This window comes from Brienomyrus brachyistius, chromosome 7 (assembly GCF_023856365.1).
Source record: "Brienomyrus brachyistius isolate T26 chromosome 7, BBRACH_0.4, whole genome shotgun sequence".
NCBI lineage: Eukaryota > Metazoa > Chordata > Actinopteri > Osteoglossiformes > Mormyridae > Brienomyrus > Brienomyrus brachyistius.
This window is the reverse complement of record NC_064539.1, coordinates 17,499,057-17,521,037: the sequence shown is the minus strand read 5'-3', so window position 1 is coordinate 17,521,037 and position 21,981 is coordinate 17,499,057. Positions and strand designations below refer to the sequence as shown.

Below are 21,981 nucleotides of genomic sequence, written 5' to 3'. Positions count from 1 at the left end.
CAGCCAAGTGGCTACTTCAATATTAGTTTAAATACTAAACTTGTAGCCATAAGTGGAAATTAGCGGGAGAACATTTTAAAATGAATTTGAGGAAGCACTTCTTTACACAGCGTGTAGTTAGAGTATGGAATAATCTTTCTGCTAGTGTAGCGCAAGCTAAAACCCCGGGATCCATTAAATTAGAGTTAGATAAGATTTTAACAACTCTGAGCTATTAGTTAAGTTCTCTCCAAACGAGCTTGATGGGCCGAATGGCCTCCTCTCCTTTAGTAAATTTCTTATGTTCTTACAACCAAAGGTGAAGCCGTCCTCCAGAAGCAGCTCTGAAGGAGCCACTCGCCCATAAAGCTTCCTGGTAAGTGACTTGGGGGGTGGGAGGTTTTTAGTGGCCTATTGGACGAAAGCGTACCTGAGACCAATAACAAAAATGTCTATCCAAGGGTCATTGCTGGAGGCTGGGAGTGTGAGCGAGGCTGCAGTCAAATGGAACCGGCAGACCAGAGAAGCACTTGGCATGTGTGATGAAGGAGAGGTGAAAGCTAACGGTCAGACAGGAGAGGAGTTCAGGACACTCACCACTTGGACAGCAGCTCGCCCCAGGTCTCCAGGATCTTCTCGGCACACTCCTTGGACACGTCCCCTGACCCGCTTAGCAGGGGCTCATCATTGTCTGAGGGGGAGGAAGAGCAGGGTGAGCGGGGGGGGGCTAGGACAGGCGCACAGTTACGGTGGACAGAGCACTGGAAGCACTGATTTTAAAGGCAGGGGTCGGGGTGGACTTCCCGGGCACCTTTTTGTCCACCCTCCCCCATGTTATGTTAAACCCACTTCCATACCACAATAAAGACCCTGCTAACCTCAGTGTCACATGATCCGGTCCCCCCCACCCACAGCAAGACTCGGGCTCACCTTCCTCCTCCTCGTCCTCGGGGGGTGAAGGCACCATGGGGCCCTGTGACGCTGACGGCAGGATGCTGGGGCTGGCTGTGGTCTTCCTCTTCTCCCGCTCAGACTCGCTCTCCAGGCTCACCACCTCGTACAGCGTGTCCGTGTTGCTCTTCCTGTCCTTCCTCTCCATCTGGGATGAAGGAGAACGGCAGCAGCAGGTTATGGATGTGGCATGCTCCTCTGCTTTGAGTCCAGGGGCACTTTGGCCTTCACTGCACTCGGCCTATTAGCTGGCACCATGCAGCAGACTGGAGATGCAGCCCTGACCAGTGGAATCCAGAAGGTTGCTTAGCAGAACATGATGCAGCAGGCTAATGACCTCAGCGTAGATGGAGACCTCCCACTCCTGGAGAAGATGCTTACACCTCCTCCCCTGCCTTGAAGAGCTCTCGCCCTCTCTCTCACAGACTCACATTCTCACCTGCTTGAGTTTCAGGTAGAAGGTCTCGGTGTAGCTCCGCTTACTGAAAGGCCAGAAGAGCCTCTCGTTGGGGGAACAGACTCGCACCCGTGTCTCTAGCAGGAACCTCACGGGCTCCTCCACCTCCGTGATGACCAGGTCCACAGCCGTGGTCATATACATGAACTTATCTGTGGGACACAAGGGGGGCATATCAACGCAGTCCTTCCAGGCAGCGAGAGGAACGCCGTAAACAGCGTCTGCATGCCATCTCCTTACCTTTGGGGGTCTCCTCGTTGACGGACTGGAACTGAGGGGTGTTGGGATTCCAGCTCCCTGTGATGATGTAAGACTTGCCATCTGAGCTTTTCCCCATTGACTCCTGTGGTGGCAGAGCAGGGGTGTCGACACGTAAGCGACAGTGGGGGGAAGCGGGCCGGGCCGAACCGACAGGAGGGAACACTCACCAGGTCCAGCAGGTGCATGTCACTGTTCCTCACATCTTTGCCTGGACTCAGCAAGAGACCAAAGCACCTAGCAACGAGAAGCAGCACATGATCCACCAGCGAAGGCTGGAGCTACACAGTAACCAGGCGACATCCGAACAAATGCAGCCAAGCGTTCCCCTCTTCATCATATCCGTTAACGACTTTATCAATAGGGTGTCACCCAAAGACATCAACTGAATACTACACATATATACAGTGAAAGTACTATTAAAAAAAAACGTAAAAAAAGTAATAAAAAAAAAATAAAAAAAAAAAAAACACACGTCAATAAGTGATGATTGGCGTTGTGTCACACATGAAATATTCATGGTTAACAGACGAGGTACGGTACAGCTACGAGTGAGCAGAAAGCATTCACCTCTCTATCGACAGCTCTTTGTTGGAGGTCTGCTGCACGTAGATCACTATCTTCTTCTCCATCCCGGGCCGCAGCTTAAAGCACTGCTTGTCTTTGTCTTTCGACACAGCGCTGAAACAGAGGCAGAAACGGTGTTGGTACAGCACTGTGCAAAAAGGCTAATGGCCGTCAAGCACCATGTTGTTATGGCGATCTTCATGCGCCATCTGAGCTGCACTGCGAGAATACGTCCTCTAAGCCAATTCAAAATCTCTCCTCGAGTCGCCGCAGTATTTCCAATACACCGGTATGCAGTGGCAATTCAGTACTGGAACTCATTAGAACTCGAGGTTGAACAAACCGGTTCGAAAAAATTGACCTGGAACTCGATCTGAATCTCAGAAGTCGAACCGTGAACGCCGACCTAAGATAACTTGTATGCGCAGGGAAATGCGGCGCGTCTCTCAGCGGAAACGGAGGGTAACGCTTCAGTCTCAGCCTCGCGGTCGCCGTGACAGCATCGTTTGTTGGTGACAGGGCTTTTTTTATTGAAAATATCAGGTCACACACTGTACTTTATATCATTTTGGTAGCCATTGATTTCCATTTACGACTGATATATGTTACAGTCAACACTCAGCAATGAATGACAGAGCCGCAGCCTGCAGATCACTGCTCCCCCTGCTGGCAGACGCGGTGAGACGCCCCTGCCCTTCCCCACCCCTGGAACGTTCACGGCTTAATTCGAGACTACGGCGAATATAAACAAAGTCTGGTTTCAGCTCCTGCGGATTATGGATGGTCACAGATACATGGTGCTGTATGAAATGAGATTAGTGCATGAATGCGCCAGCCTTCCCTGAGGGCAAAGGAAGATTAACCGGAGAGCTAATCCAACAGCTTCATCAAAGGGGAACCAGGGATGGATTGATGGCGTCCTCAGGAAGGCTGCATGCCGTTTAGCGCGCAGAGTTACACATATAAACCGTTAACAACAGTCCTTGGTGGGCTTCCGTATTCTTACCAACAGAGCAGACGTGACTAAGCTCCGTAAACAGACACAATAACAGGACTCTACCCGCTTTCTGAGTCTCCCCGTACTGACTTAACACCGCTGCTCACATCCTGCCTCAGTGCACAAAATCACGGATCAAAGATCCTAATCACTAATGCACTTTGTTCTCCAGGAGACTAAAAATACGCTTCTTTTGTTTCCAAACAATTCAGAAGATCGGTCATTTGTGAGGTAAGGAAAACATCGGTATTTCTATTTTTTTAGTAATGAGCAGCCTATTTCCACTCCAACAGGAAGTCGGAAAAAAAGCAGCCAGGCCGAGCTGGGACCTGCTGCTCGTTCCCAAGATGTCGATGTCTGGAGAGGCGGCACCTAGGGGCCTATGAAGGTGTGGGGACCCGAGACTGACCAGAGGAGCCTGCACCACGTGATGTTCAAACTGCGACTTAACAGTCCCTACATTCCTGCAGAATCACACCTCATTCAGAGTCAAGTGGGATGGCGAATCTCAGGATGTGCAAATGAGCAGAATCAGGACCGGAATCCGCAGCAGTCCTGAGCCCTAACTGCGAGCAGCTAAAGCAGCCCTGGAGGTGCGAGGCAGCAGTCCTGAGCCCTAACTGCGAGCAGCTAAAGCAGCCCTGGAGGTGCGAGGCAGCAGTCCTGAGCCCTAACTGCGAGCAGCTAAAGCAGCCCTGGAGGTGCGAGGCAGCAGTCCTGAGCCCTAACTGCGAGCAGCTAAAGCAGCCCTGGAGGTGCGAGGCAGCAGTCCTGAGCCCTAACTGCGAGCAGCTAAAGCAGCCCTGGAGGTGCGAGGCAGCAGTCCTGAGCCCTAACTGCGAGCAGCTAAAGCAGCCCTGGAGGTGCGAGGCAGCAGTCCTGAGCCCTAACTGCGAGCAGCTAAAGCAGTCCTGTCAGGTCCTATAGAGTGTGAGTGGGACACTGATAAGGGCTTTATGGAAAGCACACACACTCCGGCGAATGGGGCGATATCTGGCCTTTATCAGAGAGTACCCCCCCCCCCTCCCCGGAGAGCAGGGCCACACACGGTGCTCTCCCTCACCTGTAAGAGCCTTTCCCATCATCCTCCTTGATCTCAAGGCAGACGGTGAAGGTGAAGACGTCGCTGTCAGGCGTCAGGGGCGGGGCCTGCGCCGCCTGCAGGGGCTTGCTGGCCGACCTCCTGAAAGCACTGGCGAAGCTGTACAGGATCCGACTAACCTAGAGGATGGCAGAGGGCAGAGGTCAAAATGGGGCAGATTCTGATCCAGAACACAGCCCTAAGGGAATATCAAATGGTATTCAGGAGTGGATGAGACTCAGTTCAGGAGTAGGGGACTGGAAAGCACCAGCACAGAAAAACACATAAACACACTGGGCCTGGCACTATCATTGCTAGCAGATAATGTGGTGATTGAGGCTGAACTGATTGGATCAGTGCTTGTGATCAGAAGGTTGCCTTGAGTGAGGGCCCTTAAAGGACAGCAAAATGGGATATGTGAAAACTAAAGAAACAGCAAATAAAGTATCATTTCAATCATGTCTGCAAAGCATACCCTGGTGACAGCATCACGCCCAGAGCAGCTAATGTGTGTTTCCCAGGTAACACACCAGCTGTGGTGCTGGCAGCCAATCACGGAGTTCCCCATGGTGAGAACAGGCATAATTTAGTGATGGGTGGCTACTCAGACCATCAGCCTCTCGGCGCTTATAACCACTATGGGTGATGCTGCAGAGAAAGTGCGTTTCCATCAAGCCCTCACCGCCTCCTGGATCTCGCAGCGGAAGACGTGGATGCGGAAGATCTCGGTGTTGTAATGGCTCTCGGTGAAGGCGAAGCAGTCGCTCTCTGGGGTGCCATCGTGGCCGCGCACACAGAACAGGATCTTGTGGATGGGATAGTTAGCTATTTCCGTGCTCGTCTGGGGATCCAGCAACCTGTTTCAGACACGGAGGCGTTCAGACTGGGAGCTGAGATTACAATCAGGACCATCCTACTGGGTCTCAACATGGCCGACAGACATGGGGAAAAGGCGGTGTCGAGCCTCCCGAGGTCACACACTGGCGGTACAGGATTTCTCCGGGCCCCCAGGTAGCTCTGAGCGGCAGGTGGTCCCATGGCATGAGGCTCAGCTGAACTGAACAGTCTGTGTGTGTGTGAGCATCCTGTTAGGGGAAGATATCAGCTGTGGTCCTCTGACAGGAGGACGGGGTGGGGTGGAGCGGGGCAGGGCGGGGACGGGTGGGGTCGGGTGGGGTGGAGCAGGGCAGGGCGGGGCGGGGGGCCTGTCTCTTACCTGACGGTGCCCTCGGAGACACCAGGAACGGACAGCGTGACGTCCAGGGGCATCTGGCACTGGCCCCTCAGGATGCTGATCATGCGCAGTGCCTCCAGCTCACTGCGGGGGGCGTTGACGGATGCGCAACCCAGGTACGTCAGCTTGCTGAACACAACGCTGTCCTCGTCTGGCACTGGCGTGCTGGGGCTGGGCTCCGACGAGTCGCCAGGGGACCTCACAGACAGGACGACCTCTGTGGCGGGGGGGGGGGGGGGGGGCACAGTGCCAAGAGTGTTAAGAATCATGCAGGGAATGCGGGAGAAAGGCGGGACAGCACAGCCAAGAATTACTCTCAGCTAAATGACTATCCCACACTAGCAGGGACTGCTGATATTACCCATAGATCAGCTATTTAGATTAGTTCATTTTAACACTTCTAAGGTATGGTTTAGCCAAAAATCCAGCACACAATAGAAATGGGCGATTCTGATGCTTCTTAGGCCGAGCTAAACGTCCCCACCTAACATACACCGCTAGATCTCGTACGAGAGTCTTTCTCAAACCCAGGGACAAAAACGTGGACTGTCTGGCAGGGAGCAAAAATGTGGACCATCTGTGGGTCCCCAAGGATGAGACTAAGAATCGATGCCCTAAGACCAGCGTAACAGCCCTGTCACTGGAGCTGCACTTCCTGATCTGGTGCCCCCACTCACCTTCATACATAAACTCGCCTTCCTTGGCGGACTGGACAGGCAGCACCATCTCCAGCTTGGGCTGGGCTCCTGGGGAGGCAGACATGGCGCCCCCTACCTGCTCCCCACTGCCGGCTGCCTGCTCGGCCATGGATGGATCCATCAGAACATCTTCCAGCTCCCGCCGGAGCTGCTGCTCACTACCGTTGCCGACGATCTGCAGGGCAGGGGACCGGGGGGGGGAGGGAGGTGGAGAGACCAGCATGCAAGCACAGGCGCGGCGTCAGAAGGCGGCAGACGGCCCACGGTCACAAAAACTGGCACGCAGCGTTACGGAGCCCGAGGGCACCTTGGCCGGTTCTGACTCCTTCACCCTTTTTAAGCATATCTGCTGGAATATGACCTAGGCGTCCAGGATATCAGTGCAGATACCAAGAAAACAAACACCCTGCATGATTACCGGAGTCTCTGTGATTGAAGGAAGCATGGTAATGACTAATTAAACATATTAGCTTAATGTTAGTGCACAAAGACAGAAATTTTTGGTGATATCCAAGAATGAGAAAAAGTTGTTTGGCTTGAATTAAATAATTCGGCTTCTTTATTTCCTCAAAACTCTGCAATCCCTCAACTGAACAGTAGGTGGCCGGCAGGCTGCTGCACACACGCATCTGAAAAGCAGCTAATGAGCGAGAGAGAGAGAGAGAGAGAGAGGCAGAGCACACGGAAGCCCGGGCGCGTCTACGAGGCGACCGCAGCGAGGACAGGCTGCGGCCAAAGCTGCTATAGCGCTGAGCAGCGCCGAGGGACACGGCTCGGCTTGGGGCTTCCTGCCTGATCGTGCGAAAGACGAGAACATGATCCGATGGACGACCAAATGATAACAGACACACAGTACAGACAGCGTCACCACAACAGAAAAGAGACGGGGAGAGAGACTGACCTTCAAGCTGACACCTTCCTCAGAAATTACCTGCGTAACAGACAACACGTTTAGAGACGTCTATCACACTCCTCCGTGTCTAACTGCACAGGGGGACAAACATCAGCATGATCCTCATGTTTCAGCAGATAGAACTGACACAGACGTTCCGTGAGCCTTTACTCTCCTTTGTAATAGCAGTGGAGTGTAGCTGGCCTGGCAGAGGGCCACATAAAATGGGAACAATGTGTTCAAAAGGCATTCCTGAGTATGTGTAAACAGAAAGTGAGTCCTATGGATTGTAACTGTCAGTTAACACAGGTATAGCTCCCTCTTCTGGCAGAGACAGGCTAGTGATATACGAGTCCATGGGATTATACAGCACACATAAATTACAAAACAAGGTAGATGGGTTCCCACAAAGCACCGCCTTGCTAATTGAAGAACCTGAAGACCCCAGGGAACTTCAGCAAAAACAAAACAAAACAGGCTCGGTATATTTACACTGAACACTATCATGTCTCAAATATGTACAGCTCCAACGTATGTGGCAACTCTGTGTACAGCACTGACTGATATTATAAAGCTTTAAGGGCTGTGTGGTCAGAGCCCTCAATCCCTAGCGGTCAGACCTGATATTATAAAGCTTTATGGACCGTGTGGTCAGAGCCCTCAATCCCGAGCGGTCAGACCTGATATTATAAAGCTTTATGGACCGTGTGGTCAGAGCCCTCAATCCCGAGTGGTCAGACCTGATATTATAAAGCTTTATGGACCGTGTGGTCAGAGCCTTCGATCCTGTATGGTCAGACCTGATATTATAAAGCTTTATGGACTGTGTGGTCAGAGCCTTCGATCCTGTAGGGTCAGACCTGATATCATAAAGCATTAAGGACCGTGCGGTCAGAGCCCTCGATCCTGTGTGGTCAGACCTGATATCATAAAGCTTTATGGACCGTGAGGTCAGAGCCCTCGATCCTGTGTGGTCAGACCTGATATCATAAAGCTTAAGGACCGTGCGGTCAGAGCCCTCGATCCTGTGTGGTCAGACCTGATATCATAAAGCTTAAGGACCGTGCGGTCAGAGCCCTCGATCCTGTATGGTCAGACCTGATATCATAAAGCATTAAGGACCGTGCGGTCAGAGCCCTCGAACCTGTGTGGTCAGACCTGATATCATAAAGCTTTAAGGACCATGCGGTCAGAGCCCTCGATCCTGTGTGGTCAGACCTGATATCATAAAGCATTAAGGACCGTGCGATCAGAGCCCTCGAACCTGTGTGGTCAGACCTGATATCATAAAGCATTAAGGACCGTGCGGTCAGAGTCCTCGATCCTGTGTGGTCAGACCTGCCACTGCTTACTCTCCCTTGCGACCAGCGCAGAATGTCTGACTCTGTTCTTCGCTCTATGAATTAGGGGCTCAAGCTGCACTGGGAAAAAGAAAGGAAGCAGTGTCTGTTACCATGGAGACCTACCACTGGGCACTCCCCCGCCCCCCGACCCCCCCAGGCTACGCGATCCTTTCAAGGAGTCATTCAGATCGCCCTCAGATGCCGCAAACATTGGAAGAATCTTCCAGTGTCTATCTTTCAATGCAGGATTTTTTCCTGACTGTGCTCTTGGTTGCCTAATGGTTACAATACAGTCCTTCAATAATCTACATGATCCTATTGTAGCCAAGAGGAAATAAAGATTAGACAGCAATCAGTGTGGTGAGAAAAGGGCTAACAGCAGACTCTATAAATTTTATGGGAAGAGACATAGGATTTAAAAGGATAGAATTTTAGCCACAGGAATCAAACAATCCACAATCATTTGGGATACATTTTATGTCTGTCAGTCATTACTGTGGAGTAAACTGAAAAACCTGCAATGTGTATCTGGTCTTCTCTGAGGGAGACAATGTGACATCATAAATGGGGGACACGGAAATGAGCAGCTCATCAAGGGATTCAATCATTACTGTACCGCAAAGAATAAGGGTGACTGGCACAGAGCCAAAATGCTCTTGCTCTCCTAAAGTTAGCATTACCATTAATTTAAAAGTTGTAACATGTTACTGTCTCCTTGAGTGTGGCAGCCATGCAGTATTTTAATACCTTAATGTCGGAATAATTTGAGCAAAGATTTTTATAGAGATCTGCTGTATTCCTTCCTGGTTGTACACAAAGTCAGCATATCGGTCGTAACGTCACACTGGATGCCAGAAGGCACAGCTAAAATCAAAACATTCAGTTAGTGTCTCACGGGGAAGCCAATGGAAGGAAAGCTCCATACCAAATGTCACAGGGAGCATCAGCAACAGCCTGGAGTGGGGCCTCCGAGACATGCTCACTCAGGATTCCTCCACTGTAAACTGCCCTAGCCGCTCAATAGCCTGTGCAAACCACCTGTGACACGGTTCACCCTCTGCAGCCCGGGTGTGGCTGGAGACAGCCGAGGGGACCCGCAGTGCTTAAACAGTGCCGATCAAGCTCATGGAACCTAAATACACACCAAAGGCACTGATTACAGTGCGCGCAGCTTACGTCCACTATCACCATATAAAGAGTCATGTATAAATAAATGCATGTTTTCTTGCTGCAGTGACTGCTTATATCCACAGGGGACATGCCACCAAGGTAGTGGTTGATGAGCTGCTTTGGTCACCTGCCTAGCAACGGGCTGATTAGGGATGGCCAGGCTAACAAGCAAATTAGCTACCATGCCATCCCTACTGGAGACTCTTCAACTGCCATCAGAGCCATAACAAAGCTTCTCTATTACAGCTAACCCTCATGGGCTGGACCAATGCATCTATTCATACGGATAAAGGAACACAGCAGTTAAAACATGTACCACTGTAAACTTCTGCAGACAGCTACAGTAAATGTCATTTAATATAACAAAAGTTTTCCAGTTTTGTTTTAAACAAATCTCTGGGAATCATCTCAAATCACGTTGAGTTGTATTAATATCAAGGTAAAACTGAAAAATCAGGAAAAAAAGTTGGGTAGGATTCATGTGCTCATTCGGGTCAGGGACACAATAAAAATAGGTGCTGCAGCCAGCTCACGTTCTATATAATTTGTGCTTAAGCACAAGAAACGTAATGCATGCCAGTGTAGTATCTGGCATCAGCAGATGTGCACAAACATGATTTGTTTTGCTGCAAATAAGCTGCATAGCACTGCAAACCGCACTCCATTTACACACTGTAGTTCTTGTCACTGTGAGGTCTGAGGGTTACCTAAGTCACCATTATGAGCTGTAACTGTAGGCCAGCCTCCTTTCTGAACCAGACAAAAGGGGGTGTTGGTTACAGTGTTACCGCCAACCCCTAGCTGACTGCACCCGAGTAGCTCACTGACTATGTGCTTTCACTATCACTATATTTGTGAGCACTCTCCTGAATAAGCTACAGCAGGGGGTTGCAAACAAAATGTAATAGCTACATAGTACAGCCAAACCAATTACAGCTGGCTGATAAAGTTGCCCAATATTAAGGTTTCGCAAATTTATCAGCAGCGGCGGAAAACCCATCACTAAAGCACCGATAATGTCTCCTTAAACATTTATGATGAGAGAAGCAGCTCTCTGGAGAAAATGTAGAGAAGCTAAGCTTCCTGCTAGCACTCTTAACCCACGGTTATTAGTGAGTGTTACAGCTCAGTCTAGAATATGTGTGTGTAGCCATATATATGACAAAGACCAAAGGAAATCCTATTGTCTGAGAGATGGGCGACTTGCGTCAGACCCACTTTTCACCAAAACAACAAACAAAACATGAACCTAAATGTATAAGATCGCCTTCTTTCCTACAAAGAATGAATGTAGGGGAACAACACTACACTACACCTCACTCAAAACCACACAAAAGAGTGAAGAAATAAGGGCACCCAGGACCTACTGTCTAAAGGGGAGAGGAATTAACACAAGCGACAAACAATGCATGCGTTACACCACCAACCCCACGCTTTGACAGTCATTCGACACAATTAGTTACAAGATGGGTGCACCCACCATAAAATGGAGCTAGAGAGCCTGGACAATGGTGCCGTTCATAAGTAGGCAATTTGCAGAGGTAAGACTAAGCCAAAGGGACAGAGCAAAGACACCCCCCTTCCAGGTCCAGATGGAAACTCAAAACAAAACATACCTCAAAACAATGATAGGAACCGAGACAAGCCCACGGTACGCAACAGAAGCACAGCTGGGCTTCACAGAATTCTCTTACCTCCAAAAAGCAAATGCATAAAACCTGACAGATTTTAGATTGATTTCAAATGGCCATTCTAGAAGTGATGGTGTTTCATTCTTCCAAGTGCTGTACATGCAGGAAAGCTCAACGCAATGTACGTGCAAACTTTGCAGCCGAAACAGTCAGAATTACAGATACAGGAATTCTCACAGACTGACCTTCCTGTTTTAAATCACAGTATTAACACTATTCTATGATTTCCTGCCAAAGATTCTGTGTGTTTTCATTCATTTTAAATGGTTTAACATCCTGGCTTGATGTAAAAGACAAATCATAATATTTTCAGGAACCAGACAAACTTCTGAGACTGAATTACACAGAATATAAGCTGTTTTTTTGAACACTGGACTGTAATTCCAATTGAAACTTGAATCAAACCTTATCATTACTTCCAAGCTTGCTGGCAGAACACAACTCCATCATATCTATTTGTGGTATTTGAAGAACAGAAAATATTATCTTATAAACCCAAAATAATATGCAATTTGCCAGAAACATATTGTACTGAAACCCTACTGACAGTGTTTTCTGAAGAGAAGCTCAGAACAGTTACAAAAAGGGCAAAATTAAACCCTCGTTTAAAAAAAAAAAAAAACAATTCTCTTCTGAAAGTCTTCTGCCAAACTGTCAGAAGCGTGAATATTTGAGTTACGCTACTAAACAGGTGTTCAGACTGCTCTGGCTCCACTGGCCCTCGACGGCTGAGAGATACAGAGTAAAATACCAGACCGCTCATTTATCGAGGCAGACCAAAGACGACACTTGCATTCTTACACAATACCCACCTGGACTTGGAAATGTCAATCACATCAGCACCCACATATTACAAGCCATTAAGGCAAGAAGCAGTTAGGAACACAGAGACAGAGGTGGGTCTGGTTTGGATTCACCCAGCAACCGTGATCCACAGAGAGACCAGATCCTGTAACCACAGGGCAACACCCCCCACCCCATCAGCATTTCAGGCGCTCTTACCTTCAGTCCTGTCTTTTCGTCATCGCTACCGTTATTAGTGGAAGGCGTCTCGTCCCCCTGGCGGGATACCAGCACAAAGTCCTCACTGTTGAGGGTGGAAACCGAGTCGGACGACACGCTAATTTTCCCAACCGAGGCCTTGTCATCCATGACTGCTAAACCAAGCGCAGCACATGAATGGGGGCTAAATTATTAAAACCACCTAGAAAACAAAACCATAAAAAGCCATTTAGCGGGGGCTCTCCGTATACTTCATGACATCACTGCTACGATTAAGGTTAGAATACTGGATCTTCAGCCATTGCCAGGAAGGGCCTCATGGTCTATGTGTCTGGGAATCTCCAGAAGCCGCGTTTTGCGACCAGGTCTGGAGGTGAGCACACCGTGAGCAATGCGAGGGGCCTACCGAGTGTGTTCGTGGGTGGGGGGGGGGGGTGGGGGGGGAAGGATGGGGCCGCTACGTCTCCCCGTCTTTATGCGGTTGGGTCTCTCGTTTCAGGAGCTGCCACGTTCGTCAGATTGAAAAATGTGATGTAATGGCAGCACAAAAGAAAAGCCCCATGCAAGCAGACGGTGAAGATGAAGATGAGGAAGCGGCTGGCTGCGTGGTCACATGGGCGGGCCAGTGGGTGTACTCATATTCCTGTTGCTATGGCGCATCCAATATCCTAACCTTAAGGCATCTTCACAAGCATCTTAATCAATCAACTCTAACGGAAGATTCTAATCTTTAGAACAATAAGACAGTAATACACATTTCTTAATGGAATAAAAATAAAGCAACATTTTAACACAATCCATGAGTAGAAAACACATAATTAAAAGCACTATAAAGTAATGCTGGAAATGACATTTTCAACTAACATTTTTGGGGCAGTGAGCCCCAAGCTACCAATTTCTAATCGGTCTACTATTAATCTACTTTAATGATAACAGCAAAGCAAAACTAAACAAAACAAAACAAAAAAGAATAACAAAATTAAAACACAAAATAAAATGTACATCAATAGAAAAAATACATAGAAACTGCTACTTCTGCTTTCTATGTTTATTATCATTGATCCCACACTATTTCTGGTATATTACTATCGATACAGTTTATTATTTTTGCTGTTATTTTGTTTACTATTATTAATTATTACTGGGTTTATTACTATTAGGCATCCAGCAGACTGCAAGTACAGCACGTCTCCCTGCTTCTCCTGAAGTGTTCATCAAAAGCAGCTAAGGGACCCTAATGCTGGCGATTCTCTTAGCTTCGGACCGGTTAGGCACATGGCATCCCTGCTCCCCCCCCCCCCCCCCCAACCCCAACCCCTGTGTGACTGTCACGGGCAGCACTCTCTCTCTCCCTCACTGGCGCGACGATCCTTTGCCGTGCAGGGACACAGTCTGCGAGTGACAGCGGTTGTATGTCTGATTCTTTCCCCTCCCCCAGAGGCCCCCCTTCCGCCCCCTGCAGGGAAGTCTCTGACTGGCACTGGACAGGCATGCGATTCATGCCACAGGAAGAAAACAAAACAAAACAAAAAAAAACCTGCAATCAAATCAGTGAAGCTGGCTACCAAATGGAGGGATGGGAAGGGGAACCAGGAGGTGGGAAGTGCAGCCACAGTCTGACGGAGCCCTGGCACCCGGAACCATGTAGGAAACCACCGAGGCCAGCAGTTCTCACTCCATCAAAAGATCACATTACACTTACAGAACTACCAACACAGGGGAAGTGGAGGGAATCGATACAAAGCCACTGAGTGAGGATGGAAAGTGACTGATTGGAGGATCTGAGGTCTAACTGCTCGCAGGACAGGAAGTGGGATGAACAATGCAATGAAGGTGGCGACTCTGAATCCATGTAAAAACATCCCACGCCTCGCAGCCACACCACGCCCCCCCTCAGCGAAGCCCAGGGGAACCAGAGGAACCTGCCTGCGAAAGCAGTGGGCACCGTTCACACTTCCTAAAAGCAAGGAACAGCCACTTACACACAACGCTGTTATGATGAAATTCTTTGCTCCCTGCCCCATATCCATCATAAGGATTTGTAAGTAAAAATTAAAAAGTAACCTTACTGTAAAGTTTGTAATGTAAAGTTTGTTGTTTTTTTTTACCTTCTTGGACTATTTGCCTTTATTAGCATCTAATCCAAGCCCAATCATCCGCAGAACTGATTATAGATGCTAGTTGAAAATGAAAACAACTGAATAAATATGCACCAATGTTTTGAAACCCAGGATGGTGAAATCAGCGCATGTTGTCATCTGCTGCCTGTTTAAGTCGGAAGGGGAATGTTAACCAACAGGAAGGGGAATGAATCAGCCCGTAATTGACAGCATAACAGTCCCACCCCCTGTTGTGTCTACAGCCTCATTTCACTCACGAGTAAACAGCACACAATGCACCGATCACCAATCCAAAGTTTAACCAAAGCATTCTAGTTTACTCATGTGTACTTTTACGTTTATGTTACAGGTGAGAATAGGATTTTAATAATACCTAGTGGCACAGGCAGCAATAAATTTTAAAATTAATCTCCCGCTTTGCATTACAGCTTGAATAAATCATACGCTTGAAATTAATTCAAACCAGGCACTGTACATACAAAAAAGTACAGGCAGTCCTAGCATTATGAATGTTCAACTTACAGAGAACTCATACTTAGGAACGGACAGGTATAAAGCCTGTTATATAAAAAGTCAGGTTAAAAACAATGGTTCATAATAACAAACGCACTACATTGCGAGATTCGTGACAAAACACTGCATGGCTTCAGTGGTTCGTCAGCTCAAGGTAGAGTACAGTACTTCAAGTACTTTAATTATTACTGTATAATTAATTATTATTACCTACATATTCAACTTAAAGACAGACTTAGGAAATGAATCGGGCTCATTACCTGGAGACTGTCTGTAATGTGCACATATAATGGAAATGTGCATGTGTAACAGTAATTAACATTTATGATCATAAAGAGAATATTCAATGTTAATGTTGACGTACTGCACTTTTTTGCATGTAATAAAGAATAAATGTCTCAGTGTTTTTAATGATCAAATTATACTAGCTGCAATGGAACAGTATCTGCAAGACTGAATAAAAAAATTAAGTTAGCATGTTGAAATGATATGCACTGGACATCTAAACAGTATTCTGATTCGTGTTTAACATTCAAAAACATTTCATATCTGAGCAACAACTTTAAGGGAACATCTGTGTATTGACAAATTGGCACCAGAACATCCATCCATCCATCCATACATCTATATTTTTAAAATACTGTTTTATACTGAGTCTGGGATATTAAGAAATAAATGTTAAAAATATGTGACAGAAAACTGAGAATCAGCTGGGAAAACATGACAGAAAAGAGCTGATGGAGTTCAGGAAACAAAGTAGGAATGGCAGATAATCTCAAGCCACAGATGTGATGTCACAGAGCAGAGCTAGCCCTCGTCCCAGACACTGGGCGACTCACTAGGGCCCAGTGGGGTGCAAGCAGCTATGCACAGCCCGCCTTCACATTCACCTATGCAGACAGACCCAGAAATCTCAGCCTCGTAACGCTCAACGGGTGAGAAGCTCAGTCCTGAACTTAAAGACCACAGGACCCATGGGGTGTGAACAGTGCTGCAGCCTAAGACCAGCATGAGACATGTTACACTACACCAGATCCGGGCTGTAAATATGCTAGCCCAATTCTGCAGCGTGCACAAAACGAGACATGATAAAATGATATAATGGATATCACAGGTTTAGTGCATTACACCATGACACAAAATCTAACTCATAATCGCTACTGAAGCAGGCTGACTACATCTGGCCAACTTGCTGGCAGGTACAACCACCTGTTCTCCATGTGATATGCAGGTGACACAGAACAACCACATGGCAGACTTCCCTTATCCAGCAAAGCAGATGAATGCACAACTGCAGCTTGCATTTGCCCCATGAGGGAGCATTCCTTCACCATGCAGGGAAGCCAAGAGAGTGGCTTCGACATGCATCCCTTTAAAGTAAAGCTTGCATGCCTACATTTAGAGGCAGGAAAAAGGTTTTTGAGACAGAAGCTGACCCCAGTGACAGAAACCTTCATGCAACTGTTGCTGGCCAATTTCAGAGAGCTAACAGGAAACCTCATGTTAACCATCACACACAGCAGCAGCCATTCGAGGTTCTTGGGGTTCTCTGCACCACGTGGAGGAAACCCAGGAAAAGCTATACGTAACTTCGCTCTGAGAGCAGCACACAAGTGGGATGTGTCCCCAATGCTAGAGAATGCTAGAACCCATAACAAAACGATTGCAAGGTGAATTTAAGATGATGTTGTATTACACTGAAGTAACATGGCAAAAATAGCGTATAAACAACCAGCACTAAACAGCTGCTATGTGATGTTTCACAACTGGAATTTTCAAACTGAAGATTTTCAGATGTGCCAACTTAGATTTGCACATTACCTTGGTGACAGAAAACTGAAGTACTTTAAGTTGCAGTGTGGGAGAGGAACTGAACAGAAAGGACTGATGGTGCAGAAATCAGCACAAGCACGACAACAGTTCATGATTTCCCAACAGTTCCAGCCACGAATTGTATCATTAGAGCGGTAGAACGAGTGTGGACACACCAAGTCCCATCCTCTAGAGGGCCCCGCTCAAAACCGAAACTTGACAAAATAATGATAATTAGTTTTTCTTTTCTTTTTTTTTAATTGAATGTATGCAGCCACATTTCATCTGAATATGTCATTTTAGTATTAGGTATTAGGACTGTACAAGTACATGCATTTATCATGCTTCCATTGGTGCAACATTTTCAGTTCAGTACACAAAATGAAATGAATGAATATATTTACTGAAATGAGCAGAACTTAAATTCACAGGTAGATGTTAAGCACAGAAAAAAAACTCCTGAGTTGCTTATGGCTAATGCTGGTAACAGTCAGTTATTATTGATGGTTTGGGAACATTTCGGTTTTCCAATATATTACACCAACACCAGAGCGAGTGTAGTTGAAAATACCTAAGCTGTGTTTAATCTACTGAACTCAGATATGCTGCTGAAAACACAAGTGCTAACTCATTTGAAATGAGATCATCCAAATGACCAGAAGAAGGCAAAAACAACCTCAGCGAGTTAGTCTCCCTCTGCCATTTAAGGAGCTTTTGCCAGTAAATTCAGACTGAAAAATAACTATTGGCTATAGGGGTGTTTATCGTTACAGATATGCAGCCATACTGGGAAGTAGAGAACATGCAATCTAGATGATTGTTATGGTATTATAGTTTTTTTTATTTTACTTGTTTCTACATTGTGCAGACAAGTATCTCTTAGGTTTTATTCAGACACATTTACAAATGCATTGCCTATGATCTTCAGCTGTTCCTAATTGTGTTTGCAGTTTTTAGCAATTTCAGAGCAAATTCTGTTTTTCCGTGCTGTACTGATAAGCTGTGAATCCAAAACCGAGGTCTGTACCAAACCATGAGTTTTGTGAACCACTACACCTCTACTAAATATACACTTGAAATACACTTAACCTAAATCCTTCAAAAATAGCAAGATGAAAAACACTATGAACAATCTGGCTAATTAAATTCACCTCAGCATGTTTTTGAACTGTGGGGGGAAACTGGAATATCCCAAGGAAACCCCACAGTAGCACAGGAAGAACACGCAAACTCCACACACACGGAGCCAAGGCGTACTCAAACCCGGGGCACAGAAATGTAAGGCAACCGTTCGCATCACTGCACCACCATGCCATCCCCTTTTTCAAAGTGATTTTCCAAGACATACATTCAGACTTCAAGGGGAGAGTCCAATTCTTAACCTGAATCCTCACACCGCTACTCAGCGCAAGGCAAGCCAGCAGGTACAGAAGTAGCCATGACGCAGAGGGTCTTATGACTGGACAGCACATGGGCTGGGTTGCACACAATGGTTCCTCACACTGAAAACTCAAACTGGAACAGTCTGGCAGCATGTGTCGCCCTACATGAGCTGGAAGCGTAGATGCTTCCTATTAGCACGACATACAGTCTATTAAAACACCACTGACATTTGAAGTTTAATATTTCCGAGCACTGTTCCTACTGGAACACTAGCCCCACTGCAGGAGAACGTATAAAATATGAGCACGTTCCAATCGCTGTCCTCTCAAGACAAAAAAACTTGTCGTAGGCCAGTTTTCTGAGCTGTGATACTGCAGGAAGAGAAGAGCTCAGCTTGAAAGATGAGTCATGACAGTACAAAGACTGGGAAAGACTGAAATAACATGACCAATTTCAGATTTCATGACAGCCATCCTTGTTCTGAAGCTAATGAAAATGCAATGTTCAAAAAGACCCAAACAGCAGCAAACAAGAGGTGATGAAGCTTCTTTTTTAAGCCAAATTCACTGCCAGAAAGACAGTGCCATCTTTTCACTGGCAGCCAAGAACTCGCCTGGCGAGTGCGATAAGAGACACAGTGCCACTAAGCAGTGAGGTCAGGTGGTACTGATCTCTGCTCAGGAGTTACTGGTGTTACCTGGCAGTATTCTCCAGAGGCAGCAACTTTCACATCTTGAAAAGAAAAAAAAAAACCCTCCAGTGGTCTCACTGGATGGACCTGTTCCTCCTCAGAGCTGCAAAACTGGCAGTGATGTTTCCTCATTGTTTATGCCATAAAGCTGTGCAGTGTGCCCATGGATACCAGCCAGAGGAAAAAGGCACGCAACTCCACCCCAATCCATGTGACTTAAGAAGTACTTCCGGCATAAGGAACTCATTTCGTTTTCAAAAATTTGCATATAGTATTGCATTGTACTGTAGTTGAGCTGAACTTTTAGACAGGAAGTTGGCTTGGCTTTGTTGAACAACAGGTCTTCATCGTTACGGTAGCATCAGTTTAACTCTGCAGAACCTGCCACTTATTTTTTAATGCCGGTAGACTTGCTCAGAGGTTTGGAAATCTGAGACACTGACGTTTCACATATGACGATTGAGGTCTTTTTGCGTTTATTTTTGTTAAGCTATGCAAAACTGTACCGACAAGTTTGAACCTGAGATTACAGAGAAGCTGATCAGTCTAAACGATTGTCCCCAGCAATTACGCCACTCGTTTTCTGCAACTCAGACTAACAAAATTATAAGATACATGCAAAAATTAGCACAGGGCACAGACACACTTTATTGCACCTCTAATCGATTAATTAAATGCAGACCAAAACCTCGAGTGAACCGCACACACAGGGGCGGCGGCGGTGTATACCGAACCGGGGACACCCTAGCTGGGGGGGCGCTTTAACTAGTACCCACAAATAACCAGACAAACTCACGCGTACAGCGCTTACGTCACTGGTTGCCTATGCAAAGATGCTGGCTGTCGAGAAAACTGGCAAAAACGTCGTCCTGTTATTTACCAACGATTATTACTTTGAATCACACGACGCCATGGTCATGAATATTTATCGTACAGGGGTGACTGAGTGCAGAAATCACGGTGCTACAATGGCGAAGGAGCGAGACTGGTTTACGAATGAGAATAGTTAGTCTCCCATCCTACTGCAACGGTTAACCACCTACCACAGCCTGTCGGCCGTTATCACACTTGGGGCATTTAATCGCCCTCAGATGGGATTATCTGCCTTCAAACTACCGTGAAACGGAGGAAGAAAATGTCTCCTGTGTCGGTGGCCGCGCCGGAGGTCCTCTGTCAGGCTGCTAAAAGCACTACGTGACGGCCATTTATTCGACGATGCTGTGACTTGGGGAGCTCGGTAGCTGCTAAAGTGACATTTTAAGAGCCGGTCATATGCCTCCACACATGCCCGGTCCCGTTAGCTCGGCTGCAGGAGAACAATCAACGGTCCCCCGTACGGACACGGCGGACAAGCCCCTTCGCATTTACCTCACACACGACCCGGCTGGCCCGAGTTTACAGCACTCTCCAAAATGCTTGCCACAGACGACATTTTAATCCCGTAAGGCAAAGGTATTTGCGGCAGCCGTGCTGACGGTCAGCAGCCGGAGGGAGCGCTGCATGGCCTGGGCTCACAGGCGAGCCTTGTCGCTAGCTACCCTCCTAGCTGCTTGCTACACACAACCCTTCTTTAACAGGAAGAAAGACGGTTATCTTATGTGGTAACGGACAGCTTCATTTCCTGCACGAAACGACATTGAGCTCTCGGACGTCCTACCTGTTTGCTGTATAGAGCTTTTAATTCCGAAAAGGGCTGTCATAACATTGCGCTACATTACAGTGGTCGGGCGGCTGTAAACACAAACCGAACCCCTGGAAGTGCGCATGCGCACCCCGCAAAGGACGCTTCGCATAGCCGAAGTACATGCGGGGTAATTGTCAGATTATATGCTCCTTTATTCCAGTGCTGAACATGTGTTTTAAACGTTAATGTTCCACACCAAACTTGGCCTTTGCGGGCAGCTGTCGTATCCACATAAGAAAGGTATTTCTATGTGTTTACCACCAGGGCTAATGCTTCCGCCTGTCAGTTTTTCGTGAATATTGCACAAATCAGGGCCACATTTCTGGTATATGTAATAATAATAATAATTAATAATTCTTATTCTGTTTTACGCCATTTATTTCTTAATTTTAACATATTATTTTATATATTTTTTAAATCATGCCACTTGCACTGAACTAACCATTTTGAAATGTTTGTGTTTAATAAACTACAAGAGAATTTGAGCACGATAATAGTTTTACATTTTTCCCTGAGCCTGGTGGGCCTTAACTTTTAAAAGTCTGACAAAAAAAGTAAACAGTCGCTCACTTTGATTTTATGCATACATGCAAAAGCGGCGCGCGATCGCTATTTAACCTATTTAACATTTCTGGGGCAACAAGTTCACATTAAAACCACGACGGGCTGCTAAATTTGTACATGCAGTACCTAATAAATAAGGTATACAAGCTGTACCAGTTTCATTTAAAAATTAACAATAGGAAATATATCAGTGTACTCCTTGTTACTGTAGTACTTTGAATCATTCACACTGTAATGCTGCCTGAGATTGCTGTTTTTGGATTACATCATAGCCATAAAACACAACGTATAACATTTTATATTTCGCAAGATTAATACTTGGTTCTTTAATAATATATGATTACATTAAAACTACGTTTACATTTAGACGGGGAATCAAAATGGTTCCTGCGCATTAAACTGCTGAAGTATAAAAGGGGTTGTAAGGAGTCAGTTCCAACTGAGGCGTCCGGGGTTGGGAAGTTAAACATTAATGTTCTTGGCAACTGAAGTGATGCTAATTTCGGTGAACACGGTTCATATAATGCAGTTTTGTGTGATATATGACTTGTTAAGCAGGATGACAACCAACACGCCTAGGTGTGTAATTGGCATTTTGTTGTTTAATTCCCTATGTACTGTAAATAGGTTTAATGATAACTTGCTTTTTATGTTTATGGAATTCAAGAAATCGGTGGTCAGTTTATGAAACATGAAAGTTAAAGTAGCAGTAGCTATATCATCAGTGGTAAAAATGCAAATCAAGTCATTCTTCCTTTTATTCAGAACTGTGGGAAGATGTTCTACAAACCCAGAAACTGCTTGATCCCGTCTTGCTGGAGAAATGAAGCGACACAGTACTTGCAGTACCGAGTTGAACCACTAGATGCCCGTGTTATACATAAACAACAGGTG

General features: G+C 46.6%; 1 protein-coding gene across 5 annotated transcripts in view; it reads right to left on the bottom strand.

Annotated features, from left to right (window-relative positions):
* LOC125746692 (rab GTPase-activating protein 1) overlaps window positions 1-20,617 on the bottom strand; it is a 57,955-nt gene extending 37,338 nt beyond the window's left edge. Inside the window, exons 1-13 of one of the 5 annotated variants that reach the window (XM_049021000.1) lie at window positions 20,497-20,617; window positions 12,321-12,522; window positions 7,124-7,153; window positions 6,202-6,397; window positions 5,507-5,741; window positions 4,973-5,147; window positions 4,273-4,430; window positions 2,216-2,326; window positions 1,816-1,882; window positions 1,628-1,730; window positions 1,370-1,539; window positions 910-1,078; window positions 577-670 (exon numbers count right to left, since the gene is read on the bottom strand). In XM_049021000.1, coding sequence (XP_048876957.1) covers window positions 577-670; window positions 910-1,078; window positions 1,370-1,539; window positions 1,628-1,730; window positions 1,816-1,882; window positions 2,216-2,326; window positions 4,273-4,430; window positions 4,973-5,147; window positions 5,507-5,741; window positions 6,202-6,397; window positions 7,124-7,153; window positions 12,321-12,470 — 1,658 coding nt within the window. In that variant the 5' untranslated portion in view covers window positions 12,471-12,522; window positions 20,497-20,617. Of the gene's footprint in view, window positions 1-576; window positions 671-909; window positions 1,079-1,369; window positions 1,540-1,627; window positions 1,731-1,815; window positions 1,883-2,215; window positions 2,327-4,272; window positions 4,431-4,972; window positions 5,148-5,506; window positions 5,742-6,201; window positions 6,398-7,123; window positions 7,154-12,320; window positions 12,523-20,207; window positions 20,419-20,496 lie in introns of those variants that run through there. The other 4 variants (XM_049021001.1, XM_049021002.1, XM_049021003.1 and 1 more) reach the window with 4 other exon arrangements.
* Between the last annotated feature and the right edge of the window lie 1,364 nt (window positions 20,618-21,981).